Genomic DNA, 21415 nt, shown 5'->3' on the forward strand with positions numbered 1-21415 from the left:
CGCTCTCGGGGAGCTGGCCCAGCGGGGGGGGGGGGGGGGGACGGACCGCTCTCGGGGAGCTGGCCCAGCAGGGGGGGGGGGGGGGGGACCGCTCTTGGGAAGCTGGCCCAGCGGGGGGGGGGGCCCCGCTCTCGGGGAGCTGGCCCAGCGGGGGGGGGGGGGGGGGGGACCGCTCTCGGGGAGCTGGCCCAGCGGGGGGGACGGGGGACGACCGCTCTCGGGGAGCTGGCCCAGCGGGGGGGGGGGGGGGGCGGGGGGGCGACCGCTCTCGGGGAGCTGGCCCAGCGGGGGGGGGGGGCACCGCTCTCGGGGAGCTGGCCCAGCGGGGGGGACGGGGGACGACCGCTCTCGGGGAGCTGGCCCAGCGGGGGGGGGGGGGGCGGGGATTGCGACCGCTCTCGGGGAGCTGGCCCAGCGGGGGGGGGGCCACCGCTCTCGGGGAGCTGGCCCAGCGGGGGGGACGGGGGACGACAGCTCTCGAGGAGCTGGCCCAGCGGGGGGGACGGGGGACGACCGCTCTCGGGGAGCTGGCCCAGCGGGGGGGGGGGGGCGACCGCTCTCGGGAAGCTGGCCCAGCGGGGGGGGGGGGGGGGGGGGGGGGGGGCACGCCCGCTCTCGGGGAGCTGGCCCAGCAGGGGGGACCGCTCTCGGGGAGCTGGCCCAGCGCGGCGACCGCTTTCAGGGAGCTGGCCCATCGGGGCGACCGCTTTCGGGGAGCTGGCCCAGCGAGGGGGGGGGGGACTGCTCTCGGGAAGCTGGCCCAGCAGGGGGGGGGGACCGCTCTTGGGAAGCTGGCCCAGCGGGGGGGGGGGGGGCCACCGCTCTCGGGGAGCTGGCCCAGCGGGGGGGACGGGGGACGACCGCTCTCGGGGAGCTGGCCCAGCGGGGGGGACGGGGGACGACCGCTCTCGGGGAGCTGGCCCAGCGGGGGGGGGACCGCTCTTGGGAAGCTGGCCCAGCGGGGGGGACGGGGGACGACCGCTCTCGGGGAGCTGGCCCAGCGGGGGGGACGGGGGACGACCGCTCTCGGGGAGCTGGCCCAGCGGGGGGGGGGGGGCGACCGCTCTCGGGGAGCTGGCCCAGCGGGGGGGGGACCGCTCTTGGGAAGCTGGCCCAGCGGGGGGGGGGCCACCGCTCTCGGGGAGCTGGCCCAGCGGGGGGGGGGACGGGGGACGACCGCTCTCGGGGAGCTGGCCCAGCGGGGGGGGGGGGGGGGGGCGACCGCTCTCGGGAAGCTGGCCCAGCAGGGGGGGGGGGGGGGGGACGACGACCGCTCTCGGGGAGCTGGCCCAGCAGGGGGGACCGCTCTCGGGGAGCTGGCCCAGCGCGGCGACCGCTTTCAGGGAGCTGGCCCATCGGGGCGACCGTTTTTGGGGAGCTGGCCCATCGGGGCGACCGCTTTCGGGGAGCTGGCCCAGCGAGGGGGGGGGGGCTGCTCTCGGGAAGCTGGCCCAGCAGGGGGGGGGGGGACTGCTCTCGGGGAGCTGGCCCAGCGGGGGGGGGGGGGGGGGGGGGGGACTGCTCTCGGGGAGCTGGCCCAGCGGGGCGATCGCTCTCGGGAAGCTGTCATCTACCTGAGACAGACCATCCTCATCCTCATCTTCAAAAGTGAAGGCCTTGCACTTGGAGCCGTGCCAGTAATCCTCCTCATCGCCCTTCAGCCTGGACATCTGAAGTATGGGGTGACGGGAGACACAGAAGCGGGTCACCACCTCAGGAGACTCCCCCGAGCGATACTGATTTATGTGTGATATATGGGACTAGAGGGAGGAGTGAGGCACAGGAGACCTCACACTTGTCGCCAGGATGCTTACAAAAACCGCAGTGCAGTCTGGAATTTGTAGTTCACAGAGCGGCACACAGAGTATCATAAATCCCTCCTATAAACTACAACTCCCGGCATACCTCGCGAACACTTCCTACTTTGCTGATTGACCACAAGTAACATGGCCATGAAGGCCTCCAAACCCGTTCATAGGGGTTGCCACAGTAACAAACTCCACCCCATCTTGTCTCCAGTAAAATGGCGACGAAGGCGTAATCAGCGTGCTGACGAAAGGGGCGGGGCGACGCGACGCGGTGCCGGTTCCAGGCTGTTCTAGTAACTTCCACACCATATATACGGTGAGTGAGGAGCCGGCGGAGAGCGGGGGACGGCGGGCACCGAGGGGCGGCATGGCCAAGTGGGGGAAGGGAGATCCGCGCTGGATTGTGGAGCAGAGGGCGGACGCCACCAACGTGAACAACTGGCACTGGTGAGACCATTATATTATATTACACTACAGCCCATTATAATGCAGTGTACCGGACCTCGGACACTATTATATTACACTACAGCCCATTATAATGCAGTGTACCGGACCTCAGACACTATTATATTATATTACACTACAGCCCATTATAATGCAGTGTACCGGACCTCAGACACTATTATATTATATTACACTACAGCCCATTATAATGCTGTGTACCCGACCTCAGACACTATTATATTACACTACAGTCCATTATAATGCTGTGTACCCGACCTCAGACACTATTATATTATATTACACTACAGCCAATTATAATGCTGTGTACCGGACCTCAGACCCCATTATATTATATTACACTACAGCCAATTATAATGCTGTGTACCGGACCTCAGACCCCATTATATTATATTACACTACAGCCCATTATAATGCAGTGTACCGGACCTCAGACCCCATTATATTATATTACACTACAGCCCATTATAATGCAGTGTACCGGACCTCAGACCCCATTATATTATATTACAGTCCATTATAATGCTGTGTACCGGACCTCAGACACTATTATATTACACTACAGCCCATTATAATGCAGTGTACCGGACCTCAGACACTATTATATTATATTACACTACAGCCCATTATAATGCAGTGTACCGGACCTCAGACCCCATTATATTATATTACACTACAGCCCATTATAATGCAGTGTACCGGACCTCAGACCCCATTATATTATATTACAGTCCATTATAATGCTGTGTACCGGACCTCAGACACTATTATATTACACTACAGCCCATTATAATGCAGTGTACCTGACCTCAGACACTATTATATTACACTACAGCCCATTATAATGCGGTGTACTGGACCTCAGACACATATTATATTATATTACAGCCCATTATAATGCAGTGTACCTGACCTCAGACACTATTATATTATATTACACTACAGCCCATTATAATGCAGTGTACCGGACCTCAGACACTATTATATTATATTACACTACAGCCCATTATAATGCGGTGTACTGGACCTCAGACACATATTATATTATATTACAGCCCATTATAATGCAGTGTACCTGACCTCAGACACTATTATATTATATTACACTACAGCCCATTATAATGCAGTGTACCGGACCTCAGACACTATTATATTATATTACACTACAGCCCATTATAATGCAGTGTACCGGACCTCAGACACTATTATATTATATTACACTACAGCCCATTATAATGCAGTGTACCGGACCTCAGACACTATTATATTACACTACAGTCCATTATAATGCTGTGTACCTGACCTCAGACCCCATTATATTATATTACACTACAGCCCATTATAATGCAGTGTACCGGACCTCAGACACATATTATATTATATTACACTACAGTCCATTATAATGCTGTGTACCGGACCTCAGACCCCATTATATTATATTACACTACAGCCCATTATAATGCTGTGTACCGGACCTCAGACACTATTATATTACACTACAGCCAATTATAATGCGGTGTACTGGACCTCAGACACATATTATATTACACTACAGCCCATTATAATGCAGTGTACCGGACCTCAGACACTATTATATTATATTACACTACAGCCCATTATAATGCAGTGTACCGGACCTCAGACACTATTATATTATATTACACTACAGCCAATTATAATGCTGTGTACCGGACCTCAGACACTATTATATTATATTACACTACAGCCCATTATATTATATTACAGCCCATTATAATGCAGTGTACCTGACCTCAGACCCCATTATATTATATTACAGTCCATTATAATGCAGTGTACCGGACCTCAGACACATATTATATTACACTACAGCCCATTATAATGCAGTGTACCGGACCTCAGACCCCATTATATTATATTACACTACAGCCCATTATAATGCTGTGTACCGGACCTCAGACCCCATTATATTATATTATATTACACTACAGTCCATTATAATGCAGTGTACCGGACCTCAGACACTATTATATTATATTACAGCCCATTATAATGCAGTGTACCGGACCTCAGACCCCATTATATTATATTACACTACAGTCCATTATAATGCAGTGTACCGGACCTCAGACACTATTATATTATATTATATTACACTACAGCCCATTATAATGCAGTGTACCGGACCTCAGACACTATTATATTACACTACAGCCCATTATAATGCAGTGTACCTGACCTCAGACCCCATTATATTATATTACACTACAGCCCATTATAATGCAGTGTACCGGACCTCAGACACTATTATATTACACTACAGCCCATTATAATGCAGTGTACCGGACCTCAGACACTATTATATTACACTACAGCCCATTATAATGCTGTGTACCGGACCTCAGACACTATTATATTACACTACAGTCCATTATAATGCTGTGTACCGAACCTCAGACACTATTATATTATATTACACTACAGCCCTTTATAATGCAGTGTACCGGACCTCAGACACATATTATATTACACTACAGCCCATTATAATGCAGTGTACCGGACCTCAGACACATATTATATTACACTACAGCCCATTATAATGCAGTGTACCGGACCTCAGACACTATTATATTATATTACACTACAGCCCATTATAATGCTGTGTACCGGACCTCAGACACTATTATATTATATTACACTACAGCCCATTATAATGCAGTGTACCGGACCTCAGACCCCATTATATTATATTACACTACAGCCCATTATAATGCAGTGTACCGGACCTCAGACACATATTATATTACACTACAGTCCATTATAATGCAGTGTACCGGACCTCAGACACTATTATATTATATTACACTACAGCCCATTATAATGCAGTGTACCGGACCTCAGACACTATTATATTACACTACAGTCCATTATAATGCTGTGTACCTGACCTCAGACCCCATTATATTATATTACACTACAGCCCATTATAATGCAGTGTACCGGACCTCAGACACATATTATATTACACTACAGCCCATTATAATGCTGTGTACCGGACCTCAGACACTATTATATTATATTACACTACAGCCCATTATAATGCAGTGTACCGGACCTCAGACCCCATTATATTATATTACACTACAGCCCATTATAATGCAGTGTACCGGACCTCAGACACATATTATATTACACTACAGTCCATTATAATGCTGTGTACCGGACCTCAGACACTATTATATTATATTACACTACAGCCAATTATAATGCTGTGTACCGGACCTCAGACACTATTATATTATATTACACTACAGTCCATTATAATGCTGTGTACCGGACCTCAGACCCCATTATATTATATTACACTACAGCCCATTATAATGCAGTGTACCGGACCTCAGACACTATTATATTATATTACACTACAGCCCATTATAATGCAGTGTACCGGACCTCAGACACTATTATATTACACTACAGTCCATTATAATGCTGTGTACCGGACCTCAGACACTATTATATTATATTACACTACAGCCCATTATATTATATTACAGCCCATTATAATGCAGTGTACCTGACCTCAGACCCCATTATATTATATTACAGTCCATTATAATGCAGTGTACCGGACCTCAGACCCCATTATATTATATTACACTACAGCCCATTATAATGCTGTGTACCGGACCTCAGACCCCATTATATTATATTACACTACAGCCCATTATAATGCTGTGTACCGGACCTCAGACCCCATTATATTATATTACACTACAGCCCATTATAATGCAGTGTACCGGACCTCAGACACTATTATATTACAGCCCATTATAATGCAGTGTACCGGACCTCAGACACTATTATATTACACTACAGCCCATTATAATGCAGTGTACCGGACCTCAGACACATATTATATTACACTACAGCCCATTATAATGCAGTGTACCGGACCTCAGACACATATTATATTACACTACAGCCCATTATAATGCAGTGTACCGGACCTCAGACCCCATTATATTATATTACACTACAGCCCATTATAATGCAGTGTACCGGACCTCAGACACTATTATATTATATTACAGCCCATTATAATGCAGTGTACCGAACCTCAGACCCCATTATATTATATTACACTACAGCCCATTATAATGCAGTGTACCGGACCTCAGACCCCATTATATTATATTACACTACAGCCCATTATAATGCAGTGTACCGGACCTCAGACACATATTATATTACACTACAGCCCATTATAATGCAGTGTACCGGACCTCAGACCCCATTATATTATATTACACTACAGCCCATTATAATGCAGTGTACCGGACCTCAGATTATATTATATTACACTACAGCCCATTATAATGCAGTGTACCGGACCTCAGATTATATTATATTACATTACAGCCCATTATAATGCAGTGTACCGGACCTCAGACCCCATTATATTACATTACAGCCCATTATAATGCAGTGTGTGGGTTCGCCCTCCTTTTGTGAGGTTCGGTCCCTGACGCCCCCGGCCGGATCTGGTCTGACTTCTTGTCTCCCCGCAGGACGGAACGTGATGCCACCGCCTGGTCCACGGATAAGCTGAAGGAGCTGTTCCTGGCAGTCAGTGTGCAGGGGGAGCAGGGCACCTGCGAGGTGACGGAGGTCAGCAAGCTGGATGGGGAGGCCTCCATCAACAACCGCAAAGGGAAGCTCATCTTCTTCTACGAGTGGGACATCAAGCTGGACTGGACGGGTGAGAGGACGGGGGGGGGGGCTGACCGTGGAGAGGACTGGGGGGGGGCTGACTGTGGAGAGGACTGGGGGGGGGGGGGCTGGCCGTGGAGAGGACTGGGGGGGGGGGGCTGGCCGTGGAGAGGACTGGGGGGGGGCTGGCCGTGGAGAGGACTGGGGGGGGCTGGCCGTGGAGAGGACTGGGGGGGGGGGGGGGTTGGCCGTGGAGAGGACTGGGGGGGGGGGTTGGCCGTGGAGAGGACTGGGGGGGGGGGTTGGCCGTGGAGAGGACTGGGGGGGGGGGGGGTTGGCCGTGGAGAGGACTGGGGGGGGGGTTGGCCGTGGAGAGGACTGGGGGGGGGGGGTTGGCCGTGGAGAGGACTGGGGGGGGGGCTGGCCGTGGAGAGGACTGGGGGGGGGGCTGGCCGTGGAGAGGACGGGGGGGGGGGGCTGGCCGTGGAGAGGACGGGGGGGGGGGGCTGGCCGTGGAGAGGACGGGGGGCGGGGGCTGGCCGTGGAGAGGACGGGGGGCGGGCTGACCGTGGAGAGGACGGGGGGCGGGCTGACCGTGGAGAGGACGGGGGGCGGGCTGACCGTGGAGAGGACTGGGGGGGGGGGGGGGGGGGCTGGCCTGGCCGTGGAGAGGACTGGGGGGGGGGGGGGGCTGGCCGTGGAGAGGACGGGGAGGACGGGGGGGGCTGGCCGTGGGGAGGACGGGGGGGGCTGGCCGTGGAGAGGACGGGGAGGACGGGGGGGGCTGGCCGTGGAGAGGACTGGGGGGGGGGGCTGGCCGTGGAGAGGACGGGGGGCGGGCGGCTGGCCGTGGGGGGGGGGGGGGGGGGGGCTTGGCCGTGGGGGGGGGGGGGCGGGGGGCTTGGCCGTGGAGAGGACGGGGGGCTTGGGGCTTGGCCGTGGAGAGGACGGGGGGCTTGGCCGTGGAGAGGACGGGGGGCGGGGGGCTTGGCCGTGGAGAGGACGGGGGGCGGGGGGCTTGGCCGTGGAGAGGACGGGGGGGCGGGCGGCTGGCCGTGGAGAGGACGGGGGGCGGGCGGCTGGCCGTGGAGAGGACGGGGGGCGGGCGGCTGGCCGTGGAGAGGACGGGGGGCTGGCCGTGGAGGGGGGGGGGGCTGGCCGAGAGGGGGGGCGGCTGGCCGTGGAGAGGGCGGGGGGCTGGCCGAGGGGGGGGGCGGCTGGCCGTGGAGAGGGCGGGGGGCTGGCCGAGGGGGGGGGGGCTGGCCGTGGAGAGGGCGGGGGGGGGGGGGGGCTTGGCCGTGGAGAGGACGGGGGGGGCTGGCGGTGGAGAGGGCGGGGGGCTGGCCGAGGGGGGGGGCGGCTGGCCGGGGAGAGGGCGGGGGGCTGGCCGAGGGGGGGGGGCGGCTGGCCGTGGAGAGGGCGGGGGGCTGGCCGAGGGGGGGGGGGCGGCTGGCCGTGGAGAGGCCGAGGGGGGGGGCGGCTGGCCGTGGAGAGGGCGGGGGGCTGGCCGAGGGGGGGGGGGGGGGCTGGCCGTGGAGAGGACGGGGGGGGCTGGCTGGCCGTGGAGAGCAGGAGGGATAGCGGTTCTCTCTGTGATCAGACTGAGTGATTCAGGGCGCTCTGTCCGATCGGTGTCAGTGTGGTGAGAGGAGCCACAGACTGGGTATTACATTCTGCTTGCAGCCGCCCGCCGGGTCCAGCACCCCCTTCCCCCATAACCTTTAGCCCCGACACCCCTGCCTGCCATGACGGCGGAGGTGACGGGGGCCGCCCGTGTGTCATGTGATGCGCGCCGTGTCTGACATGCCTTTACTTGCAGGACATTCCACGTCAGGAGTGAAGTACAAGGGACACGTGGAGATCCCGAACCTGTCCGATGAGAACGACCCCAGTGAAGTGGAGGTAACGAGCCGCCATATTGTCTCCTGAGCCGCCACCATCTATTTCTCCCTGTTATCTGCCGCCATCATCCGTGATTTTGTCTTCTCTCTAGATCAGAGTCTCTTTGGCGAAGGATGAGCCGGACACAAGTCTAACGGAGCTGATGAGGAAGAGCGGGGTGCAGCGGCTCCGGGAGGCTGTGGGGCAGTACATCGCCACCCTGAAGTCAGGTAAGGACTACACTCCTCATCCTCCTCGTGTCTGTCCTGTGATGTCATAGTGATGTCACATGGTTTGTCTTCAGAGTTCACACAAGGAATGATTTTGCCTACGGAGAACGGAGAGTCGCACGCGGCAGTGATGGACGTGAAGCAGAAGGCGGCTCCGGGATCGGTAAGTCCTGGCCGCCATGGCGGGGTGCACACAGGCGCCTCCTAGTGGCGTCCATGTAAAACATAGTAACTGCAGATCGGACGTCCCGCTGGCGGTGGGGCCCCTGTAATCTTCCACCTCTTCTCTTCAGACTCAGGACAAGATGGTGACGTGTCCGACAACAGGCGTGAAGATCCCCACCTGTAAGGTCAGCATGAAGGAGACGTTCCTGACCTCCCCGGAGGAGCTGTACAGAGTGCTGACCCAGCAGGAGGTAAGACGGGGAGGGGGAGGTGCGAGGCGCCTGTGCGGAGGAGCACTCCCATCATTTGTCGTCTCTGCAGCTGGTTCAGGGATTCACGCACGCTCCGGCCACAGTGACGGCAGAAAAAGGCGGCAAATTTCAGCTCCTGGGAGGGAACGTCAGCGGAGAGTTCATGGAAGTGGTGAGTGACGGGGGCCCCTTCATGAGTGGGGGAGGGGATACAGGGCCACGCTCACCTGCTCCTTTACGTTGTAGGAGTCTGAGAAGCGAATCGTCATGTCCTGGAGGTTCAAGACGTGGCCAGCAGGTAAGTGGGGGGGGGTCAGTGCACGGAGCCGACGGAGAAAACCTGCCCTCGATGTCATCAGATCCACTGAAAATCATGTGAGCGTGCGCCGCGTTTCAAACTGACCCATGTGAACACATTGCACACTTGTCACATGACCCCTCCATACCAACAGGTCACATGACCCCCCCCCCCCCCCCCCCCCCCCCCCCCATACGAACAGGTCACATGACCCCACACAGGTGCGACCACAGATACATTAGGTCTATGGTTCTGTAGAGCAGGACCCCGGGCTCGGCGCCCTCACGGGGGGGGGTCTATGTGTCTAGAAGCGACAGAACTTTGTGGCGTCTTCTGCCCCCGCGTTGGCTCTTATGGATGAGGTCGGAGGATGGGCTCTGTGATCACGTGACCTGTGACACCGCGCGGGTCGTCTGGCATATCCACCGCCATATATCTGCTGCCGCTTCTCGCCTCCCGGCCACCCACCACTTGGGGGGTCACTGGGAGACATGGAGGCCCCTGAGGGCCCAAACCAGAGGTCAGACCTAATGCATTAGCCTCCATAGGCACCTGGGTGTGGTCATGTGACTTGATCATTTGGGGTCGGGATGTAGAACCTTCAGTTTGACATGCGCCGGCCGCAGCGCGGTCTGCGCTCACATGACTTTATGTGGATTTGATTTGCAGACGTTGGGGGGGGGGCAGGAGCGCTTATTTTTTTTCCACCCAAAAACCCCCCACGTTTTCCCATTTTTGTTAATACGAGGAATAGTGAGTGAAATAATCGCCCTCGGGCCCGGTTCACACGGAAGGTTCTGCACCCGGTCCGGTGTGACCTGGGCCTCTCCTGGGAAGATGGCGGCGCTGATGTGACTCTCGTTCTGTCCGCAGGGCACCACGCCACCATCACACTCACCTTCACGGACAAGGGGGGGGAGACGGAGCTGCGGATGGAGGCGCGAGGCGTCCCCCAGAGCGAGGAGCAGCACCTGAAGGACGGCTGGAAGAGATATTACTTTGACGGCATCAAGCAGACCTTCGGGTTCGGGGCGATGCTCTTATAACGGGGGCGGGGGGCTTTTTTTTTTTACTATTTGCTGTCTTGTGGACTGACCGTGTTATTTAATGTGGGGGAGGGGGCACGGACCAGCGCTGTGGTGTCACCAATAAACGTGTAAATTATCAGTGCCTCCTGGATTATATGTGGCGGAGGGGGCGGCTCTGCAGCGAGCCCCCCATTCTGCGTTTTCTGTCTCTGCAGCCATTGTTCCTGGAGATCTGCCGTAGAACACGGAATAACCGGAGGCCGGGATAAAATAAAGGGGGTGCGGCCCCCCGACAAGACCGTGCCGAGTCAGTCCAGGAATCCAGCATCTGATACTCTGGAATCTCCCAAACTGACTAAATCCAAAGCAATGAAAATGGCGACCGCTCTGTGTCTGCGCAGTCGCGTTAACCCTGTGGTGCGAGCTCAGGAGCTGCCCAAAGTAACTGTGATTCCAGCTGTTTAACCAGTTATGGCCCTCACTGGTGACCACAGCATCGGGCAGTTCCTCTGTCCCCCTACTTGCAGGGGGGTTAGTCAGAGGATCACAATGCTCTGCGGTGTAGAAGTAGATCAGCGATCAGGAGCGCACGCGCGGATCCATGTGTCAGGAGTCAGAGGATATCAGCAATCAGGAGCGCACGCGCGGATCCTTGTGTCAGGAGTCAGAGGATATCAGCAATCAGGAGCGCACGCGCAGATCCTTGTGTCGGAAGTCACGAGAATATCGGTGATCAAGAGCGCACGCGCGGATCCTTGTGTCGGGAGTCAGGATATCGGTGATCAGGAGCGCACGCGCGGATCCTTGTGTCGGGAGTCAGGATATCAGTGATCAGGAGCGCACGCGCGGATCCTTGTGTCGGGAGTCAGGATATCAGTGATCAGGAGCGCACGCGCGGATCCTTGTGTCGGGAGTCAGGATATCTGTGATCAGGAGCGCACGCGCAGATCCTTGTGTCGGAAGTCAGGATATCGGTGATCAGGAGCGCACGCGCAGATCCTTGTGTCGGAAGTCAGGATATCGGTGATCAGGAGCGCACGCGCGGATCCTTGTGTCTGGAGTCAGGATATCGGTGATCAGGAGCGCACGCGCGGATCCTTGTGTCGGGAGTCAGGATATCGGCGATCAGGAGCGCACGCGCGGATCCTTGTGTCTGGAGTCAGGATATCGGTGATCAGGAGCGCACGCGCGGATCCTTGTGTCGGGTCAGGATATCGGCGATCAGGAGCGCACGCGCGGATCCTTGTGTCGGGAGTCAGAGGATATCGGCGATCAGGAGCGCACGCGCGGATCCTTGTGTCGGGAGTCAGGATATCGGCGATCAGGAGCGCACGTGCGGATCCTTGTGTCGGGAGTCAGGATATCGGCGATCAGGAGCGCACGTGCAGATCCTTGTGTCGGGAGTCAGAGGATATCGGTGATCAGGAGCGCACGCGCGGATCCTTGTGTCGGGAGTCAGAGGATATCGGTGATCAGGAGCGCACGTGCGGATCCTTGTGTCGGGAGTCAGGATATCGGGTGCGCACGCGCGGATCCTTGTGTCGGGAGTCAGAGGATATCGGTGATCAGGAGCGCACGTGCGGATCCTTGTGTCGGGAGTCAGGATATCGGCGATCAGGAGCGCACGTGCAGATCCTTGTGTCGGGAGTCAGAGGATATCGGTGATCAGGAGCGCACGCGCGGATCCTTGTGTCGGGTCAGGATATCGGTGATCAGGAGCGCACGCGCGGATCCTTGTGTCTGGAGTCAGAGGATATCGGCGATCAGGAGCGCACGCGCGGATCCTTGTGTCGGGAGTCAGAGGATATCGGCGATCAGGAGCGCACGCGCGGATCCTTGTGTCGGGAGTCAGGATATCGGCGATCAGGAGCGCACGCGCGGATCCTTGTGTCGGGAGGCTACGGTACACGTAGAATAACGGCACAATTTCATGGGTTTTCGGTTTCCTTCTCGCCAATACAGTGCAGAATAAACCTCAGAAAGGCACCAATGAAAACGACACATCGCCCCACAAAAACAGCTGTCAGCGAGAAATAAACGCGGCGGTGCAAACACCTGGCGGAATTACGTTCTTTAAAACATTATATGAGACCCATAAAAACCGCTTGTCCCGCACAGAATTAGTCCTCGTACATCTACGGCACAAGTGACATCTTGCGGCTCTCGGAACGTACTGATGCAAAAACGAAAGAAATCTGTAAACATTGCGGCCGGGCCATGGTAACTGCACACGGATTATCGCTGATTGCTGCGGTTTATCTGAACACGCTATGCATTTAGAGGCAATTGTGAAGCACAGCGGTAGTCAGCGAATGGTTAACGCGACTTGATTGCAGTGTGTGCACTAAGAACGTCGCTTATGAAATCCGGTGCTAGGACGTGCAGCGGGACTGTATAGAGGCTGCCCGGTAATTAGACCGCATGTAGTGCTCTCATGTGGTCACCAGGTGGCGACACACTACAACAACTGCAATAGTTACGCCGAGCTGGACAGTAATGTCTAGAGCCGAGGTACTCGACCTACAGTCAGCGGTCCATGGCTGGCCGCCAGCGCCTCTCTATATACAGCTATTCTGCCATCCTCAGGACCGCCATACAGCTAAGCGCAGCTGCACAGGAGCAATGTCTCCCTGCCTGGCGCAACTGCACACCGCTCACGACGCTGTCCGAAAAAGGGTCCATGTCCTCCACCGCATCCTGACCGCAGAATGGCGCTATTTGAACTTTTTATTTTAGCAGCATGCCACTGGGGGCAATATTATAACTGGGGGCAATATGGGGCGATTGTTTCTGCCTGGTAAACTAAAAGTGGGCATTTCTTTCCCTACTGGCAGACATTATAGGGGCACTATGAGTGCGCATATTTACTACTGGGGCAGAGTGTGGGGGCCGCTGTTCACACATCTTGTCACTAGGGGGTACTTGGCTGCTCTAGAGAAGAGGTGACCCGCAGGGTCGTGCTGCCCATGGACGCAGGCACAGACCGGTGACCCCACACAAGCCCCTCACAGATGAGGACGTTTTGTCTAATGTGCGACCACTGGTCAGTTTTATATAAAAATCTCACGGATAAATACACGAACCGCACTACTGTACAGAGCCACATAAATAGCTCACAAATATCTGGTGAAGAAGCGCCTCATCCTGCGCCGCAGTCCTAGAAGTCCTGGGCTTCTTGCATCTGGGCCAGGTACTCCTCTTCAGGGGGGTTCTCGGGGCAGCTGTATCCGTTGTTTGGGGGGCGCAGGGGGTGAATGCGGCTCCAGTCGCCTTTGCACAGAATCAATGGCAGGACATCCGCCTTGAAATGAAGTTCGGGGGAGAACTCCGCACTGATGAGGTTCGGGATCCCGGCCGCCCGTCCACGGGTCACTAGTCTGAGGGAATGGTCATAGCAGCAATGCTGAGCGCCCAGACTGCTGCTGTCTCTTGAGAGCAAAGAGCGCAGACAGAAGCGTGCGCCGGGGTTGTAGATATCCAGTCTCTCCCGCATGCCACTAGCATCCCGCCACCGGAAACTGCGAGCCAACTTCTCATCCCGCAGCATCAAGGAACTGTACACCGCCTCCGAGGGGTAGAGACATGGACAACTGGGCAACTCTGTCAGCACCCGCTGCAAATAGCTACTGAGGAACTCACTCCTGCAGGCCAGCCACCGATCACAGCCGTCCTGGGGGGCTGAGGAAGAGGAGAGGAGCAATGTAAGGTGAGCAAGGCGAGCGAGGAAGAGGAGCAAGGCGAGCGAGGAAGAGGAGCAAGGCGAGCGAGGAAGAGGAGCAAGGCGAGCGAGGAAGAGGAGCAAGGCGAGCGAGGAAGAGGAGCAAGGCGAGCGAGGAAGAGGAGCAAGGCGAGCGAGGAAGAGGAGCAAGGCGAGCGAGGAAGAGGAGCAAGGCGAGCGAGGAAGAGGAGCAAGGCGAGGTGGAGGCGAGCGAGGAAGAGGAGCAAGGCAAGGTGGAGGCGAGCGAGGAAGACTAGCAAGGCAAGGTGGAGGCGAGCGAAGAAGAGGAGCAAGGCAAGGTGGAGGCGAGCGAAGAAGAGGAGCAAGGCAAGGTGGAGGCGAGCGAGGAAGACTAGCAAGGCAAGGTGGAGGCGAGCGAAGAAGAGGAGCACGGCAAGGTGGAGGCGAGCGAGGAAGAGGAGCAAGGCAAGGTGGAGGCGAGCGAGGAAGAGGAGCAAGGCAAGGTGGAGGCGAGCGAGGAAGAGGAGCAAGGCAAGGTGGAGGCGAGCGAGGAAGAGGAGCAAGGCAAGGTGGAGGCGAGCGAGGAAGAGGAGCAAGGCAAGGTGGAGGCGAGCGAGGAAGAGGAGCAAGGCAAGGTGGAGGCGAGCGAGGAAGAGGAGCAAGGCAAGGAGGAGGCGAGCGAGGAAGAGGAGCACGGCAAGGTGGAGGCGAGCGAGGAAGAGGAGCAAGGCAAGGTGGAGGCGAGCGAGGAAGAGGGGCAAGGCAAGGTGGAGGCGAGCGAGGAAGAGGAGCAAGGCAAGGTGGAGGCGAGCGAGGAAGAGGAGCAAGGCAAGGTGGAGGCGAGCGAGGAAGAGGAGCAAGGCAAGGTGGAGGCGAGCGAGGAAGAGGAGCAAGGCAAGGTGGAGGCGAGCGAGGAAGAGGAGCAAGGCAAGGTGGAGGCGAGCGAGGAAGAGGAGCAAGGCAAGGTGGAGGCGAGCGATGAAGAGGAGCAAGGCAAGGTGGAGGCGAGCGAGGAAGAGGAGCAAGGCAAGGTGGAGGCGAGCGAGGAAGAGGAGCAAGGCAAGGTGGAGGCGAGCGAGGAAGAGGAGCAAGGCAAGGAGGAGGCGAGCGAGGAAGAGGGGCAAGGCAAGGGGGAGGCGAGCGAGGAAGAGGAGCAAGGCAAGGTGGAGGCGAGCGAGGAAGAGGAGCAAAGCAAGGTGAAGGTGGGCGAGGAAGAGGCGAGCGCGGAAGAGGAGAAAGGCAAGGTGAAGGCGAGCGAGGAAGAGGAGCAAGGCAATGAATGTAAGGTGAGCAACGTAAGGTGAAGGTGAGCGAGGAAGAGGCGAGAGAGGAAGAGGAGCAAGGCAAGGTGGAGGTGAGCGAGGAAGAGGAGCAAGGTGAAGAGGAGACTGAAGTGAGCGGAGAGGATGGGGGTTAAGGTCACCTGACTCGGGGGTCGGAGTGCTGCTCTTTGCTGCAGTTGTCCACAGAAGTGTTGAATTCTCGGCTTCTTCTCCTGGAAAGTCAGAACAGATCAGTGTTGCCCCATGAAGGGGTGCGGCCCCCGACTCTGCAGTTTTGGGGTCTCACCTGGACACGGGGGGAGGTCGCACACACGAGCCTCGGTGGCCGAACAGGAATATCCGCAGGAGCGCGTGCGTTTCTGACTCGGACGGCCACACGTCGCACTACACGGAGACCAAGAACTCCAGTCGGCATCCTCGTAATCTGCAGAAAGTATCTCAGGATTATTACCCCACCTGAGTCACCCTGAAGAGGGAGGGGCATGTATCTCAGAGGGAGGGGCCTCACCGTACAGATACTTGTCATCAGTCATCCAGTTGTCGGCGGGTGAGCTGCGTCCGTCGTGGTCGCCTCCGCTGAGGACGTTGTCCTCCCACTCGAACAGGGAGTAGTCCCCGGCGTCGTCCGTGAAGTCGCTGTATTCCCAGAAGAGCGGCCAGAAGAGCTGGTGCTGCGCTCGCCACTCCGGGTCCCCCCAGTCCGTGCGAGTGTCCGAGAGATCCAGCTCCACCTCCGTCTGGGAGCTGGGGTCCACCTCGATGGTCACCTGCAAGAGGCCGGCACTAGATGAGGTCACGCCCCCACAACCCTAGCCCCACCGCCCCCGGTACTACCTGAATATTGGGGTTCTCCGAGCTCAGGCTGCTCTCCGACAAACCCTTCAAGTCCAGGAGGAACTTGGAATCCTGTGTGGGCACCACACCCTGGGCCCCCAGGACAGGGGCCCCATCTGAAGCCTCTCCCCATCGAGAAGTCACCAAGTTATCCTGCCACAGAAACAACAAGAATTCACTGACCTGAAGAGCTGACAATCTAACATGCAGAGCACACAGGGGTCGCCCCTCGTACACAGAGCTGACAATCTAATGCCTGCAGCACACAGAGGTCGCCCCCTCATACACAGAGCTGACAATCTAATGCCTGCAGCACACGGGGGTCGCCCCCTGGTACACAGAGCTGACAATCTAATGCCTGCAGCACACGGGGGTCGCCCCTCGTACACAGAGCTGACAATCTAATGCCTGCAGCACACGGGGGTCGCCCCTCGTACACAGAGCTGACAATCTAATGCCTGCAGCACACGGGGGTCGCCCCCTGGTACACAGAGCTGACAATCTAACATGCAGAGCACACAGGGGTCGCCCCTCGTACACAGAGCTGACAATCTAATGCCTCCAGCACACGGGGGTCGCCCCTCGTACACAGAGCTGACAATCTAATGCCTGCAGCACACAGAGGTCGCCCCCTCGTACACAGAGCTGACAATCTAATGCCTGCAGCACACGGGGGTCGCCCCCTCGTACACAGAGCTGACAATCTAATGCCTGCAGCACACGGGGGTCGCCCCTCGTACACAGAGCTGACAATCTAATGCCTGCAGCACACGGGGGTCGCCCCCTGGTACACAGAGCTGACAATCTAACATGCAGAGCACACAGGGGTCGCCCCTCGTACACAGAGCTGACAATCTAATGCCTGCAGCACACAGGGGTCGCCCCCTCGTACACAGAGCTGACAATCTAATGCCTGCAGCACACGGGGGTCGCCCCTCGTACACAGAGCTGACAATCTAATGCCTGCAGCACACGGGGGTCGCCCCCTGGTACACAGAGCTGACAATCTAACATGCAGAGCACACAGGGGTCGCCCCTCGTACACAGAGCTGACAATCTAATGCCTCCAGCACACGGGGGTCGCCCCTCGTACACAGAGCTGACAATCTAATGCCTGCAGCACACAGAGGTCGCCCCCTCGTACACAGAGCTGACAATCTAATGCCTGCAGCACACGGGGGTCGCCCCCTGGTACACAGAGCTGACAATCTAATGCCTGCAGCACACGGGGGTCGCCCCTCGTACACAGAGCTGACAATCTAATGCCTGCAGCACACGGGGGTCGCCCCTCGTACACAGAGCTGACAATCTAATGCCTCCAGCACACGGGGGTCGCCCCCTGGTACACAGAGCTGACAATCTAACATGCAGAGCACACAGGGGTCGCCCCTCGTACACAGAGCTGACAATCTAATGCCTCCAGCACACGGGGGTCGCCCCTCGTACACAGAGCTGACAATCTAATGCCTGCAGCACACAGAGGTCGCCCCCTCGTACACAGAGCTGACAATCTAATGCCTGCAGCACACGGGGGTCGCCCCCTGGTACACAGAGCTGACAATCTAATGCCTGCAGCACACGGGGGTCGCCCCTCGTACACAGAGCTGACAATCTAATGCCTGCAGCACACGGGGGTCGCCCCCTCATACACAGAGCTGACAATCTAATGCCTGCAGCACACGGGGGTCACCCCTCGTACACAGAGCTGACAATCTAATGCCTGCAGCACACGGGGGTCACCCCTCGTACACAGAGCTGACAATCTAATGCCTGCAGCACACGGGGGTCGCCCCCTGGTACACAGAGCTGACAATCTAATGCCTGCAGCACACGGGGGTCGCCCCCTGGTACACAGAGCTGACAATCTAATGCCTGCAGCACATGGGGGTCGCCCCTCGTACACAGAGCTGACAATCTAATGCCTGGAGCACACGGGGGTCACCCCCTCGTACACAGAGCTGACAATCTAATGCCTGCAGCACACGGGGGTCGCCCCCTCGTACACAGAGCTAACAATCTAATGCCTGCAGCACATGGGGGGGTCGCCCACTCGTACACAGAGCTGACAATCTAATGCCTGCAGCACACAGGGGTAGCCCCTCGTACACAGAGCTGACAATCTAATGTCTGCAGCACACGGGGGTCGCCCCTCGTACACAGAGCTGACAATCTAATGCCTGCAGCACACAGGGGTCGCCCCCTCGTACACAGAGCTGACAATCTAATGCCTGCAGCACATGGGGGGGTCGCCCCCTCGTACACAGAGCTGACAATCTAATGCCTGCAGCACATGGGGGGGTCGCCCCCTCGTACACAGAGCTGACAATCTAATGCCTGCAGCACACGGGGGTCGCCCCCTCGTACACAGAGCTGACAATCTAATGCCTGCAGCACACGGGGGTCGCCCCTCGTACACAGAGCTGACAATCTAATGCCTGCAGCACACGGGGGTCGCCCCTCGTACACAGAGCTGACAATCTAATGCCTGCAGCACATGGGGGGGTCGCCCCCTCGTACACAGAGCTGACAATCTAATGCCTGCAGCACATGGGGGTCGCCCCCTCGTACACAGAGCTGACAATCTAATGCCTGCAGCACACGGGGGTCGCCCCCTGGTACACAGAGCTGACAATCTAATGCCTCCAGCACACGGGGGTCGCCCCTCGTACACAGAGCTGACAATCTAATGCCTGCAGCACACGGGGGTCGCCCCCTGGTACACAGAGCTGACAATCTAATGCCTCCAGCACACGGGGGTCGCCCCTCGTACACAGAGCTGACAATCTAATGCCTGCAGCACACGGGGGTCGCCCCCTCGTACACAGAGCTGACAATCTAATGCCTGCAGCACACGGGGGTCGCCCCCTGGTACACAGAGCTGACAATCTAATGCCTGCAGCACACGGGGGTCGCCCCCTGGTACACAGAGCTGACAATCTAATGCCTCCAGCACACGGGGGTCGCCCCTCGTACACAGAGCTGACAATCTAATGCCTGCAGCACACGGGGGTCGCCCCCTGGTACACAGAGCTGACAATCTAATGCCTGCAGCACACGGGGGTCGCCCCCTGGTACACAGAGCTGACAATCTAATGCCTGCAGCACACGGGGGTCGCCCCCTGGTACACAGAGCTGACAATCTAATGCCTGCAGCACACGGGGGTCGCCCCCTGGTACACAGAGCTGACAATCTAATGCCTGCAACACACGGGGGTCGCCCCCTGGTACACAGAGCTGACAATCTAATGCCTGCAGCACATGGGGGGGTCGCCCCCTCGTACACAGAGCTGACAATCTAATGCCTGCAACACACGGGGGTCGCCCCCTGGTACACAGAGCTGACAATCTAATGCCTGCAGCACATGGGGGGGTCGCCCCCTCGTACACAGAGCTGACAATCTAATGCCTGCAGCACACGGGGGTCGCCCCCTGGTACACAGAGCTGACAATCTAATGCCTGCAGCACACGGGGGTCGCCCGCTGAGGGTCTCACCTGCGTGAATGGTAGGGTCACCGTCGGGGCCGCTGTCTGCAGCTGCGGGTGGAAGGTCAGGAGCAGGAGGAGCAGCGGGAGCCCGTGCATGGTCCGCACACCCGGCCGGGTCACTGGCGCCTCATCTACTCCCTGCGGGGATGCTGACCGCTCTCCGGGGCCGCTCTGGTCCTGGGGGCGGGGTCACAAGCGGTACAGATAAGGGGCGGGGCCTCATAGCCTACATGAATGAGCAGGCGGGAAGAGGGAGGAGCCACAGGGACCAGCGATAAGGCAGACTTTCTCACAAGACCAGTCCATTCTACTACTCAGAGAGGGGGGAGTAGACCAGTCCATGCACTATACAGGGGGAAGAAATGGGAACGGTCTATGCACTATAAGGGGATATAGATGTGATATATATATATATATATATATATATATATATATAATGATCAGACATGAGATCACACACCTTATACTACAGGAACATCTATTACTGCTGACAACCTGCCTGTATATCCTGTCTGAGAGGTAGTCACAACCCCGCCCCCTGCTGATGACATCACTGATATAATGACATGTGATCAGACATGAGATCACACACCTTATACTACAGGATCATCTATTACTGCTGACAACCTGCCTGTATATCCTGTCTGAGAGGTAGTCACAGCCCCGCCCCCTGCTGATGACATCACTGATATAATGACATGTGATCAGACATGAGATCACACACCTTATACTACAGGAACATCTATTACTGCTGACAACCTGCCTGTATATCCTGTCTGAGAGGTAGTCACAACCCCGCCCCCTGCTGATGACATCACTGATATAATGACATGTGATCAGACATGAGATCACACACCTTATACTACAGGAACATCTATTACTGCTGACAACCTGCCTGTATATCCTGTCTGAGAGGTAGTCACAGCCCCGCCCCCTGCTGATGACATCACTGATATAATGACATGTGATCAGACATGAGATCACACACCTTATACTACAGGATCATCTATTACTGCTGACAACCTGCCTGTATATCCTGTCTGAGAGGTAGTCACAGCCCCGCCCCCTGCTGATGACATCACTGATATGACATGTGATCAGACATGAGATCACACACCTTATACTACAGGAACATCTATTACTGCTGACAACCTGCCTGTATATCCTGTCTGAGAGGTAGTCACAGCCCCGCCCCCTGCTGATGACATCACTGATATAATGACATGTGATCAGACATGAGATCACACACCTTATACTACAGGAACATCTATTACTGCTGACAACCTGCCTGTATATCCTGTCTGAGAGGTAGTCACA

General features: G+C 56.9%; 3 protein-coding genes across 3 annotated transcripts in view; 1 reads left to right on the forward strand and 2 right to left on the reverse strand.

Moving 5' to 3' along the window:
- The window catches only part of VIPAS39 (VPS33B interacting protein, apical-basolateral polarity regulator, spe-39 homolog), an 8747-nt gene extending 6925 nt beyond the window's left edge, over window positions 1-1822 (reverse strand). The window contains exon 1 of the mRNA XM_040412371.1: window positions 1472-1822. Coding sequence (XP_040268305.1) covers window positions 1472-1670 — 199 coding nt within the window. The 5' untranslated portion in view covers window positions 1671-1822. The remainder of the gene's footprint in view (window positions 1-1471) is intronic.
- A 231-nt stretch (window positions 1823-2053) lies between these two features.
- Window positions 2054-10940, forward strand: AHSA1 (activator of HSP90 ATPase activity 1). Its single transcript, XM_040411625.1, has 9 exons — window positions 2054-2255; window positions 6821-7011; window positions 8782-8864; window positions 8956-9073; window positions 9148-9236; window positions 9367-9489; window positions 9560-9661; window positions 9736-9787; window positions 10661-10940. The coding sequence occupies exons 1-9, from the start codon at window positions 2176-2178 to the stop codon at window positions 10831-10833; spliced, it is 1011 nt and encodes a 336-aa protein (XP_040267559.1). The 5' UTR covers window positions 2054-2175; the 3' UTR covers window positions 10834-10940.
- Window positions 10941-13852: 2912 nt separating this feature from the next.
- On the reverse strand, window positions 13853-20434 carry ISM2 (isthmin 2). The gene is made up of 6 exons (XM_040412324.1): window positions 20105-20434; window positions 16612-16764; window positions 16286-16544; window positions 16064-16201; window positions 15918-15989; window positions 13853-14493 (listed from the first exon to the last, which is right to left on the reverse strand). Exons 1-6 carry the CDS (start codon window positions 20192-20194, stop codon window positions 13973-13975), a joined length of 1233 nt encoding a protein of 410 aa, XP_040268258.1. The 5' UTR covers window positions 20195-20434; the 3' UTR covers window positions 13853-13972.
- Window positions 20435-21415: the final 981 nt, after the last annotated feature.

The sequence above is a fragment of the Bufo bufo genome, chromosome 11, assembly GCF_905171765.1.
Source record: "Bufo bufo chromosome 11, aBufBuf1.1, whole genome shotgun sequence".
In the NCBI taxonomy this organism is placed as follows: Eukaryota; Metazoa; Chordata; class Amphibia; order Anura; family Bufonidae; genus Bufo; species Bufo bufo.